At 48.0% G+C, this 12,631-nt stretch overlaps 1 protein-coding gene across 2 annotated transcripts in view; it reads right to left on the bottom strand.

Annotated features, from left to right (window-relative positions):
* The window catches only part of LOC135220955 (retinoic acid receptor RXR-gamma-like), a 68,060-nt gene extending 67,320 nt beyond the window's left edge, over window positions 1-740 (bottom strand). For both annotated transcript variants that reach the window (XM_064258609.1, XM_064258608.1), the window contains exons 1-2: window positions 561-740; window positions 93-282 (exon numbers count right to left, since the gene is read on the bottom strand). In XM_064258609.1, the coding sequence (XP_064114679.1) occupies window positions 93-282; window positions 561-633 (263 nt within the window). In that variant the 5' untranslated portion in view covers window positions 634-740. The remainder of the gene's footprint in view (window positions 1-92; window positions 283-560) is intronic.
* Window positions 741-12,631: the final 11,891 nt, after the last annotated feature.

Raw genomic sequence — 12,631 nt, 5'->3', positions numbered from 1 at the left:
AACATTTGCATAAAAATTACAAAATTTGCATAAAAATGACAAAACCTGTTTATCTTCTGAAATAACCTCAGCAAGAGAGATGCATTACTTACCCTCCACCCTCTGTGCATGTCAAAATGCATGGCTGTCTTTTAAACTTCTGATAAAAGTGTCGGCAAGCTTCACAAGCTATGACTCCTCCAATTCGTGTCACCCCCCGGTGGATGGAATAATATCTAATTTTTTCACACACACCACAAAACACTCTCACTCTCTTTGGTGCTTGTTTCCCATCCTCAGTTGCTGTAAAAAGAATTTTTCTAACCTGATATACTGATGTAAAAGAAGATAAATTTTCATAATGAAATTTATAATCTGAATAATTACCTACAATTAAAAATAGCTTATATCTCCTTGCCTAATAGCACGGAGATATAAGCTATCTTTAACAGTAGGTAAGATTCCTCCCAAATAATGAAGCACACAATTTCATAATTCAGCATTCTGATTAGCATTTTGTATTGATTTTATCCTGCAAATTACTACACTGAAAAGACTAAAATAAGCATAAAAATACCTACCCATAACATTGTTATAAGAAGGCATAAGCATTGCAGGGATACGCAACATGGGAGCTGCTACTTTGTCTTCCATGGTTTTTGTGTTTTATCACATTTATACTATATCAGCTTCCTATGCACAAAGTGAAGGCACTTCAGAGTTTAATGCCAATCACAGTACCTGCAAAATAAAATTTTAAAAAATAAATATTTAAAAGTCAGTTGTATTTTTCCTAACTATACAAACCTGAGGTCCTTTACATAAGGAATTACTTTCAGCGCCAGCTGGAACTCGGTCATAAGATTTTATAACAAGGTAGTTAGGCAGTAACTGCTTGTTTGATAGTCGGGAGTCCCGCCCAACTAGACGTAAACATTCCACTTTGCTTTAGGCCCAGGAACAGATTGATGGGTGGCATGAGGTGGGCATAAATGTAAATGGATAGTTACTGATTGGATTGGCTGTTGGTGAGTTTTGAGTTCTGGGTTGTATGCTGGTGCAGCTGGAGTTAGCTGTTAGAGTTTTGGGTTGTCTGCTGGTGCAGCTGGAGTTAGCTATTAGAGTTTTTGGGGTTGTCTCTGGTGCCAGCTGGAGTAGCTTGTTAGAGTTTTGGGTTGTCTGGTCTGGTGCAGCTGGAGGTAGCTGTGAGAGTTTTGGGGTTGTCTGCTGGTGCAGCTGGAGGGTAGCTGTGATGAGTTTTGGGCTGTCTTTGCTGGGTGCAGCTGGAGGTAGCTGTAGAGAGTTTTTTGGGTTGTCTGCTGGTTTGCAGCTGAGGAGTAGCTTGGTGGAGAGTTTTGGGTTGGGTTTCTGCTGTGCAGCTGGGTTTAGCTGTGAGAGTTTTTGGGTTGTCTTGCTGTGCAGCTGGAGGGTTAGCTGTGGAGAGTTTTGGGTTGTCTGTGGTGAGCTGGAGGTAGCGTGAGAGTTTTGGGTTGTCGCTGGTGCGGAGGTAGTGTGAGTTTTTGGGTTGTCGCTGGTGCAGCTGGAGGTTAGCTGTGAGAGTTCGGGTTGTGCTGGTGCAGCTGGAGGTAGCTGTGAGAGTGGGTTGTCTGCTGGGTGCAGCTGGAAGAGCTGTGAGATTCTGGGTGGTTTTGCTGGTGCAGCTGGAGGTAGCTGTGAGATTTTGGGTGTACCTGCAGCGGAATTAAGCTGGGAGAGTTTTCTGCGTGGTTGCAGCTGGAGGTAGCTGTGAGAGTTTTGAGTTGTCTGCTGGTGCAGCTGGAGGTAGCTGTGAAATAGCTGTGAAAGTTCTGGGTTGTCTGCTGGTGTAGCTGGAGAGGGTTCTGGGTTGTCTGCTGGTGCAGCTGGAGGTAGCTGTTAGAGTTCTGGGTTTTGGAGGCAGTCTTGAGTTAGTTTTTGGTCAGAGCCTGTGAGAGTCAGTAGTGTCGGCGGCAGTCTATTGAAGGAATTGAAAGTCAGATAAGTTGTGTGTTTTTTGTTGTTTAGTTGTTGTTGAGTTTGGAGTTGTTTGCTTGGGAGTTGTTGTGCCTGTGCTGTTGGATTTGTTGTGCTTGTCAGTGTCTGTTGAGTTATATTAGTTGTTGTAATTGAGGGTTGTTGTTGAGGTTTATGGTGTGGTTGTGCGTTGTTGAGGGTTGTTGTTGGTGAGCTGTTGTGATTCATTGGTGTTGTTGGTGGGTGGGTGTGTTGCCTTTTAGTGTTGTTGTTTTTGTGTTGGTGGTTGGTTGTGCAGTGGTCTTTTGTTGTGGTTGTATTCCTTGTTTGTTGTTGAGTTGTGGTTGTGGTCCTTGTTTGTTTGCTGTGTTGTTGAGTTGTGGTTGTATTCCTTGTTTGTTTTTGGGATGTGGGGTTGTGGACCTTGGTTGTTGCATTGTTGAGTTGTGGGGTTGTGGTTCTTGGTTGTTTCCTTTGTTGTTGTTGGTATCTCCGCAACCTCCACCGGCAGACAGCACAGCATAGCCTGGAGTATCTGGAGTTGGGTGAGTACATGTTTGTGTTTTTTTGTTCTGTGTATAGGTATAGGTCAATTGTTGTCCTGCGTGTATTCCATAGTGTGAAGAGGAAAGTGTGACTGAGGGTGGGTTTGGCAGCTGGATTGATTAAGTTAATGTGGGGGGATTTTGCCCTCTAGTTTTTTAAGCTTGTGATCCCGCCACAACACGTTATACAAACCTTCGGTTCTTTACTTAAAGAAGAATCACTGATTGGTGGGAGGAATCTGAGTCTTGTGACCAGTTCGCCCAACAAAGGTTCCCTCCCTGGTCGTAAGAGCAGGGGGGGGGGGGGGGAGCCGTGCCTCTGTCCAAATGATTGGAGTGAGATTACTGCAAGACCAATGGGCAGACCTCTGGACCAATTCATAAGTGAGAGGCATGCGTAACCTCTTATGAATAGCAAACAAGAACTTATAGTCAGAAGCAAGAGGCCATATATATAGTATAGTCGGAAGTAAGAGGCCAAATATATAGTATTGGGTTTCTCTTACTGCTGCCCACTTCCCCCCTTGTTAGGGAAAGGACGGATACATGCTTCTATCCCTCATGAAAGGAAAAGAATGGAGCTCAGTCACATAGCTTACCTGCATCTATCACCCTCTCCAGCACGTGACGACCGATACTCTCTGCCTGAAGGAAGAGAGAAGGAAGAGAGAAGGAAAAAAGAAGAAAAGCCAGTCACACTCTCATTCACTCTCCATTCATATGGTTACCACAAAAACGAGATACAACCTTGTCCCATAGAGGAGCTGGGTAAGCTAAACAACTTGTTGAGCAGCCACCACGGGTCCCAAGGAAAAAGTGTCCGAGGACCTGTGGACAACATCCCAAAGGTAGAAGGAGGTGAAGGTGGTCTGGTTGGACCACACCCCTGCCTTCAGCACCTGTGACACCGACAAATTCTTGCAGAATGCAAGGGTAGGACCAATACCTCAACTTGTGGGCTCTCGGGCGAAAGGTACTGGTGTCGAAACTCCTTTCGGAGTCATACGCTTTCCTGATTAACTCACGAAGCCAGAAAGAAATAGTGTTCTTGGACACTTCTTTCTTGGTTAGCCCAGTGCTAACGAAGAGGTGTCAACACTCAGGCTGAGATGGCGAGTTCTCTTCAGATAGTGCTGTAGCATCTTAACAGTCTCTAGGGAGGGGGATTGTAAAGAGCTCAAATCTATTGTCAGGGACCGAGGGATTCCAAGTCTTGCTACGAAATTCGGGACGAAATCAAGCGTAACCTATCCCCATCCCCTCGAGTGTTTAACTTTATAAGAGAGACCATGAAGTTCCCCTACTCTTTTCACTGATGCCAAGGCCAGCAGAAAGACAGTTTTAAGGGTCAGATCCCTGTCTGATGACTTCCAGGAGGCTCGTAAGGTCTACGAGTCAAGGTCCATAAAACGAGAGTTACGTCCCACTCAGGGGGCCTGAGTTCCCTGGGTGGGCAAGACCGCTCGAAGCTCCTCACAAGGAGTTATATTTCCATGGAAGAGGAAATATCCACTCCCTGCAGCTTTAGGACTAAAGCCAAAGCAGCTCTATATCCTTTAACTGCAGAAACAGAGAGAAGCTTCTCTCGGCGAAAAAAGACTGGGAAATCTGCTACCTGCTGAAGAGTGGCTCTGAGCAGAGAGAGATCCCGTCTACGACACCAACCACAGAAGGCGAACCACTTTCCCTGATATATTGCTGCAGAGGACTGTCTGAGGTATCCTACCATCTCTGTTGTTGCTCTGCGAGAAAAGCCTCTCGCTCGCAAGAGATAGTGGATAACCGCCAGCCATGAAGACACAGGGAATGTACTGTCTGGTGGTACGTGGTACCGTTCCGTACTGTCTGGTGGTACGTGGTACCGTTCCAAGTGCAGTTGGCACAGCAGGTTGTGCCATGGGGGAATCTCTCGCGGTGCCTCTGAAAGAAGAGCCAGCAGGTCCAGATACCAAACTGCCTGAGGCCATTTGGGTGCCAGGCGCCCCCCCGCCCACCTTCCGGCAGCAGGTGAGGGGGAACGCCGGCCCTAGCATTTCCCTCTCTTCCCCTTCCACTTAGCCCCTTTCCTGCGAGAGGAGGAAGCTTGAGAGGAGGGCTGACGCTCACCTCTCGAAACGAAAGAGGAAGGCTGGGTCTTTCCACACGCTACCCTCAATGGTACTGATGTCTTAGGAGCTGAGGAAGAGCTAGCTAAGCTCAGCCAAGGCTTAGCCGCAGTTGTACGAGACTGCCCAGAAGTCTTTGTAACTGCCTGGTGTACTAGGCGATCGCTGTCATCAGCTCTTCGCTTTTCCACAGCAGCGTCCACCATCTCTAGGGAAGAGAGAGGAGGAACCTAGCATCGGTGCATTCCTTAGACCCATCATTACCTCATGACCAGCCATCCTGGATATGCGATTCAGGACTGCGTCCCTCCTCCTCAGTACCAGGTTGGCCACAGGTTGGCAGTCTGGTGGGCGAGGTAGGAAATAGCCCTACTCCAGAACTGGCAGAGTCTTCCCAGGAACTATAGATCCCAAGGAAGCTGCAGCTTTGGATACTGTGAGGGACCACAGATCAAGCCAGGGGACGTCCTGGAAAGCTGCCATGACAGTGGGTTCCAGAGCCATTGCCTCGTGCTGCGAGAACCAGAGGTTCTCTGACAGCAGGTGTTGCAGAGGCAATCTCAGAATTAGGCGAGCTAACTCCAGGTCAATCCGCTTGGTTGGCAACGGGTCTGACGAAGGCATATAGAAACGCCGCTGACGAGGCAGAGGAGGGGAAAGCAGCTTGTCTGACCTACAGGCCCTATGTGAAGCTTCCTGTCCAAAGACAAGAGCATTCACCTGGTCCAGCACACCATCAGCCAAGGAAGACCAGGGTGGCCCTACAGACGATCTGGGTTCCTTCTTAGGACCCCAGAATGACTCCAACCTAGATGGACGGTCAGAGGGGCAACCACTGATCCTTCCCCGAGGTCATTGTGCTGACGGATCAGCGCAATGACCTCTGCGAAAGACCTCTGTATCTCGGGAGTGACCGCATCCTGAGGTGACGGACTATCAGATCCATCCAGCCGAGTCCCTCCCGAGACACACTTCAATAAGCAGGAAGAACCTCGCCAGACCACCCATGGTCTCCTCTAACCACTTGAGAGTACGACCTGTCCGGTCCTAAAACCGAACCAGGCACATAGGCTCTCGTGGCTGGACTGTAAGGAGTGCACACCTCACGGTCACTCCAGTTCGCCTCACTCCTCCCGGTGTATCCCGAGGGAGTTGATGGGACAGGTGAGGTAGACCTGACGCTCCCACCCTCCCTACCAGCAGAACCAGTAGGCTGGGAGGACTACAGGCGATCATCAACCAGCGGTGGTGACCGGGCTGCAGGTCTGGACCAGCGATCTCCCTGCAGAGAAGCGCTGGACCGATGACGGTAGCATCGGTTTCTTGCGTCAGGGGAGCTGACCTGCTACCAGCCGTGCGGACCATCTGATCACAATGCGTCACGGTCCCAGAAGCAGCCGAAGCTGTTCCCGGGGACCTGGGGGACCTCCTCCCAGCCTCCCCGCATGTACGGTCAGGTGGGACCGTCACGTCAACCCTAGGTGCCAGGCAATCGCTACACGAGCGATCGCCGGTCTGGCAAGAGTCACCCGAGCGACTCTTACTATACTTCCGCCCTGTGCCTAGGTCCTGGCGGTGAGCGTACTCAGCTGCCTGGACTCTGGCTGCACGGTCACCAGCAGGTGACCAATACACTCAGTGACACTCACTGGCGAGCTGCCGAGATGGTTCCTGGTCCAGAGGTGGAACCTCTAGAGCCAGGAGCAGAGATACCAGCGGTGGCTGGTACCTCCACGGTCCCCATCTTTCTCTTCCCTGAGGAAGGATAGACGGGCCCCATTCCCGAAGGAACGGGAGGACCAGCGGAAGGCCCACCTGTCTCACTGGGACAGCAAGATAGACCCTTAGAAGTCTCTGTGCGAGACTTCTTAGGGGGTGGTGAAGCCACCTTCTTCTTCCTCGGCTGGGGGGGCCTTGGAAATATAGAAGGGGAGGAGGCAGCAGACAACGACAACGAAGACGAAGAAGATGACAACAATACCTTCCTCTTCTTCTTTGACTTCTTCGCCAGCTTCCTCAGAACAGCAGACAGGTCTCCCATCCAGGACAGAGCTGGGGCGGCTGCTGTAGCAGCAGGGTCAAGCTCCACCTGGGCAGGATGAACTGAAGGAGCAGCAGCACTTCCATGGGCAGGGATGGGCAGCAAACACGGTGACGGCAACAGGAGGTAGGTCCAAGGACGAGCTCTTCGAGCACTCAAATTCAGGTGGAGGAGCGGGGACAGCAAAACCTGGGGGAGGAGGAGGGTAATACTCCACCTTGGAGACGCATGGCAATGGTGCCTGCACCTCAGCAGTAGGGGTAACCATCATCACGTGCTGGGTGTAGACCAGATGAGGTGGTGCCGCGTACCCCGGAGTAGACACTGTAGTGGTTGTCCTGATTCCACCACATGCGTGACTGGGACTGCAGTTAGATGTTGTAGGAGTCCCTGGATGCTCGGAGTGCCAGGAAGACTCAGCGAATGCCATACCTGCTGCAGATCCCCACCCACAGAGGCAGACAAACCGGAAGAAGAAGGAACACTCAAGTCAAAGGGGGATGTTCCTGTTTGCTCAGAAGGGGAAGGGTCCCCCCCCTCCCCAGACAGAAGTTCCTGAATACAACTCCAGGTCAGCAGAGAGACATGTCCTCCCAAGGAGATAGAGCCATGTGAGGAAGCTTACAAGGGAAAGGAAAGAAGATGACGTGTCTGAAACCAGCGATGTCGAGGGAGAGCTTTCCGATGACACCTTGGCTGGCTTACATGGCTTCTTCCTCCTCACATATCTCCCCCACTGCTCCTCCGACCAGGAGATACATGTGTCACAAGTTAACTCTTTATTACACTCAAGCCCTCGACACCTTGCGCAGAGGGCGTGAGGATCCACATCTTCGCTAGAGCGAAATACACTACACTCCTACCCCCCCACCCCAGGACATATTCTCCGATTGGATGAGGGGGCGTAAGGGTTTATCTGACTCGTGGGCTTGCATGTTGCAAGTATGTCAGAATCAGACAAAAATTACAAAAAAAACCACAGGCAGAAATGTTCACAAATACACAATTAAAAAGCAAAATGCAAAAAGAGCATAGAACAGTCTCACGACAGAGGCATGCAGAGAGTAAACAGTAACAAAATGTCTGCACCTGGCAGCGGTCAAAGCAAAGTGGAAGTTTACATCCAGTCAGGTGGGACTCCCAACCATCAGACAAGCAGTTACTGCCTGACTACCTCGTTATATATACAGGCAGTCCCAGGGTTACGACGGTCTCGGCTTACGACGTTCCGAGGTTACGACGCTTTTCAATTATATTCATCAGAAATTATTTCCAGGGTTACGACGCATGTTCCAGGGTTACGACACATGTTCCAGAGTTACGACGCCTACAAACGCTGATCTGGCAGATGAAATATGACACCAAAAATGCTAAATAATCAATATTTAAAGGTTTTTTTGATGAAAAATGCAATAAGAATGCAGTTTACATAGTTTTGAATGCACTAAAGGCATTAAAATAGCAATTTGTCCAAAATTGCATTTTTCCTAACTATACAAACCTGAGGTCCTTTTACAATAGGAAGGTAACTAGCGGCAGCTGGATGGTCGTAAGCTTTCGAACAAGGGACTTCGGTAGTTAACTGCTTGTCCGACAGTGCGCGCGCCGCGCAACTGGGAGGTGAAGAAACACTTTTGCTTTAGGCCCAAGCAAAAACTGCAGAGTGAGGGGTGGCATGAGGTGGGGCTACAGTGTTCCTCCCGTATTTGCGTTCTCCTGATTCGCGGACTCACACATTCGCGGATTTTTCTTTGGAACCTATCTAGAAATTATTCGCGGACGGACTCGCCCATTCGCGAAATTTTCCGACGAAAATATTCACTAATTAGTGTATTTTTGTTTATTTTCATGACTATAAATACATTTTTATGATACAAAAATGATTTACTAATTTTCAAATATTAATTTTGATTAATACTGTATTAGTAAGTTTAATAAGTTTAAATGATATCACATAATAATAATTCTCTCTCTCTCTCTCTCTCTCTCTCTCTCTACTACAAAGATGTATGTTTTTTTGTATGATAAATAAATGATTTACTATTTTCAAATACAGGCGGTCCCCGGGTTACGACGGGTCCGGCTTACGACGTTCCGAGGTTACGACGCTTTTTCTTAAATATTAATTGAAAAATCCGCCCTGGGTTACGACGCTTGTTCCGAGGTTACGACGCTGACGCTTCCGACGCTCCGAGTTTACAACGCTTTTAAAAAACACAAACTATGATAAAAATCCTTTATAGTTTAGCACAGTTTCTCTCTCTCTCTCTCTCTCTCTCTCGTATTTTCTGATGAAAATAATCACTAATTAGTGTATTTTGATGTTTATTTTCATGACTAAATACATTTCATAAAATATAAAATTAATCAGACTGCGATCATGAAGCCAACAAATACATATGTATTTTTTAGAATTCTTCTTCTGTTTTAATATTACATTACAATGTTTCATTATAGCTGTCAGTAACTCGGTATCTCCATAAAAATAATAATTCTCTCTCTCTCTCTCTCTCTCTCTCTCTCTCTCTCTCTCTCTCTCTCTCTCTCTCTCGCTCTCTCTCTCTCTACTACAAAGATGTATGTTTTTTTTTGTATGATAAAGAAATGATTTACTATTTTCAAAATGACAATTTGTCGAAAATTGCATTTTTCCTAACTATACAAACCTGAGGTCCCTTAACAATAGGAAGTAGCTAGCGGCAGCTGGAACGGTCGTAAGCTTCGAACAAGGGGAGAACGGTAGTTAACTGCTTGTCCGACAGTCGCGCGCCGCGCGACTGGGAGGTAAACAAATCACTTTTGCTTTTGGCCCATGCAAAATATGCAGAGTGAGGGGTGGCATGAGGAGGGACTATATGTAAAGGACCTCAGGTTTGTATAGTTAGGAAAAATGCAATTTTCGACAAATTGTCATTTGTTCCGATACGTAATACCAAACCATCGGTCTTTAACAATAGGAAGACTCACTTCTTGGTGGGAGGAATCTGAGTCTTTTGATGAACAGACTGGTGTCGTCCATCCCTGGAATGCTCCCTGGTCGTAAGAGCGAGGGGAGGGATCCAAGCCTCTGTCCGATTGATCGGGGTGTGCACCGCAGGATCAATGGTCAGACCTCTGGGCCGAGTACTAAGAGAGAGGCAAGCGTATCTCTTCGTACCAGCAAGCAAGAACTTGTTCCTGTTTGCAAGAGGCAACATAAAGTATGGGTTTGTCTCAAGCTGGCATCCACACTCCTCCCCCTTGTTGGAGGAAGTGGTGGATATACGCTCCTATCCCTAGTGAAAGGGATAGGATGGGGCTCTGTTGAGTAGCTAACCTGCATCTTGTCCTTATCCAGCAGGGTGACGACCGTGTCCCTCTAACCACAGGTAGAGGGGAAGAAAAAGATGGGAAGAGGAGCCAGTCACACTCTCATTCACTCATCCATTCTTATGGTCACACCAGGACTCGATGCTGTTCAGCCTGCGAGGGTCTGGGTTCGCTACACAACGTGTTGAGCAGCCACCACGGGTCCCAAGGAAAAAGATCCAAGGACCTGTGGGCAATATCCCGAAGGTAGAAGGAAGGGCATGTGGTCTGGTTGACCAGACCCCTGCCTTCAGTACCTGCGCCACGGAGAAGTTCTTGCGGACAAGGCAGCATCTCCTTCGCATCGAAGGCGGTGAAGTCCATTAGGGAGGGGATTGTGAACGACTCGAACCAATCGTCAGGGACCGAAGGGTTCTGAGTCTTCGCTACGAAGTTCGGTACGAAATCGAGCGTCACGGATCCCCATCCCCTGGATGCTTGACTTCGCAGGAGAAGTCATGCAGTTCCTCAGAGGAAAAGAAGGAAATAGTCGCATGACCTATCCCTCTTCTCTACTTCGGTGATGTCCAGTACCCATACTGGTCTGTCCGTTTGCCACGAAGTCTCTCGCATCCTCCTATCCCCATGCAGCGAAGTTCTCGTAGTGGATAGGACACCGACACTCCATGGTGGGTGTCAATGGTATGGGTCCCCACTGTGACAAGCTATTAAAACGAAGTAATGATTGCTCTGTAACAACCGAACTAAGTCAACAGCGTAGTTCGTAACTGACTCGGACGCTCTGACAGCTGCCGACTGACTGCGTTCGGTAGGAGGCAAGTTGTCAAAGCATCCGAGTAAGTCACGTGACCTTCGCCTTTAAAGGGTTAGCCGAGAGACCAAACAAATAATGTATTTGTTTGTCACCAATGCCGGACAGCGAGGTGATGATTCTCTTAAGGCATGTGCTGTGTGCAACAGGCGAAAGTCAATTGCCTTCTAGAGACCGAGGTCCCTGAAGGTAAAACATCTCATGGTTGTTGAATCTCAGCTAAGGAGAAACAAAACACTATGTACCGTTGAAGACGAAGGTAGATATTGAATGCAACCTACGTCTTCACAGATGAATCGAGAGAAGGATTCTCAGATTCATAACCTGTGCTTACAAATGACTGAAAACGCTAACCGCTATTTCATTGCTGTCCGGTGAGATAAGTCGTAGTTGCAATGAAGCGGGGCGTTCTTCAGTAATGAAAACACAGGGGAAAGCCGCCTGAGAACTGCTTCTCATGGGCTGAACATTTGGAAGTAGAGCTGTCAGGTCGGAGAGTAGGCGATGTCTTCTGACACATCTCGTAATTCGGTTGAACAATGAACAATTGTACACCTACGAATAAGAGATATTTTGAAGACAAACTCAGATGTCTGCAAAATCATTCGCATTATCGCAGTGCGATGCAGCGGGAGACTTGTACAGACTTCTGTTACCGTGCGGTAAACAGAAAGATGAAAGAGTCCAAGAGATATCTCTGTTGAAAATTCTCGCAATGTCGAAGGCGATGGAATCTAGCGTCACAGCAGTAGATGGTCCTTCATTATTGCGAGAATCCCCGTTAAATCAGAGACCTAAGGTCCATGACTTGTTGGGCAGAGATACGGTTCGGTAGTCAATCAAAGCAGGGCAGAGAGAGAGACATACATGACGTGCATATCGGAGGCCCCAGCTGATACTGAGCTGCCTATCAGGCAGTTCAATACGCAGTAGTTGAGCTGAGCTCTCGCTGACTCGTTCATCCTGAGTTGCCAGGTAATCCATTATTCCACGAAGGAATGCGTTCGGCTAGAACTACCGAGCATAAAAGATATGCTCGAGCAATTATATTTAGGCGAAACGAATTCGGTAAATATAAAAGTTGAAATGGTGTTGTCGTGACAAAACCATAAGTATATAAAATTGAAACTGAAAAACTCCTGGGAGGTTGCAGGCAACCCCGAGTTGCAGTTCAATTAGAATACTTCTCTTATAAGTCGCAATCCGTAGATTAACTAGGATATGCGCCTACCCCTCGGACAATTCAACTGCTTAGTAGAATCATGTCGGCGAGGTTAATATACGTAGTATATTTGTAGGATTCTGAACAACGATCTCCATCCTAAATTCTTTCCTTCACAAGAAAACAAAATAAGGATTGGAGATCGACCACCTTCGATCTCTATCAAAGAGAGTGAAGGAGAAGTCTTCCTCGAAGGAAAGCTTCAATGGTGAACAGAATACTAAGACGATAGTTCAAGCCAAACTGGATATTCCCGTTCCCGATCTTCTCTAGTCCAGGTTGGTCGCCTACTGTGAGATAGTTTCTTCAGCAGCAGTCTTCTTCCCAATGCTAGAAATTCCAGGAATTCGAGCATAGGCGAGGTTCCCGATTATCGTGTATATCGGGGATTCTCGTCTCGCTCACTTTGGACCGTGGTCTCGCGTAAGTGTTTGGAGATCGTAAAACTCGAACACTGAATGCGTTAGAAATTCCGTAGAATTCTAAGCAGTCTGCGAAACCCCCACCGAATTCGTCAAACGATATCGGCTGGTGGTCCTCTCGATTCCCGTAGAAATCGAGAATGGGGCAGGATTCCTCCTCAACGACCGGGGCTTACGTCAGGTAGGACCCGAAGGTCCCCTGGTAGCGCAGTCCCGAACGTGGGATCCTACAGAGAAATCTCTG

This window comes from Macrobrachium nipponense, chromosome 2, assembly GCF_015104395.2.
Source record: "Macrobrachium nipponense isolate FS-2020 chromosome 2, ASM1510439v2, whole genome shotgun sequence".
Classification (NCBI taxonomy): Eukaryota; Metazoa; Arthropoda; class Malacostraca; order Decapoda; family Palaemonidae; genus Macrobrachium; species Macrobrachium nipponense.
This window is presented reverse-complemented; position numbering and strand designations above follow the sequence as displayed.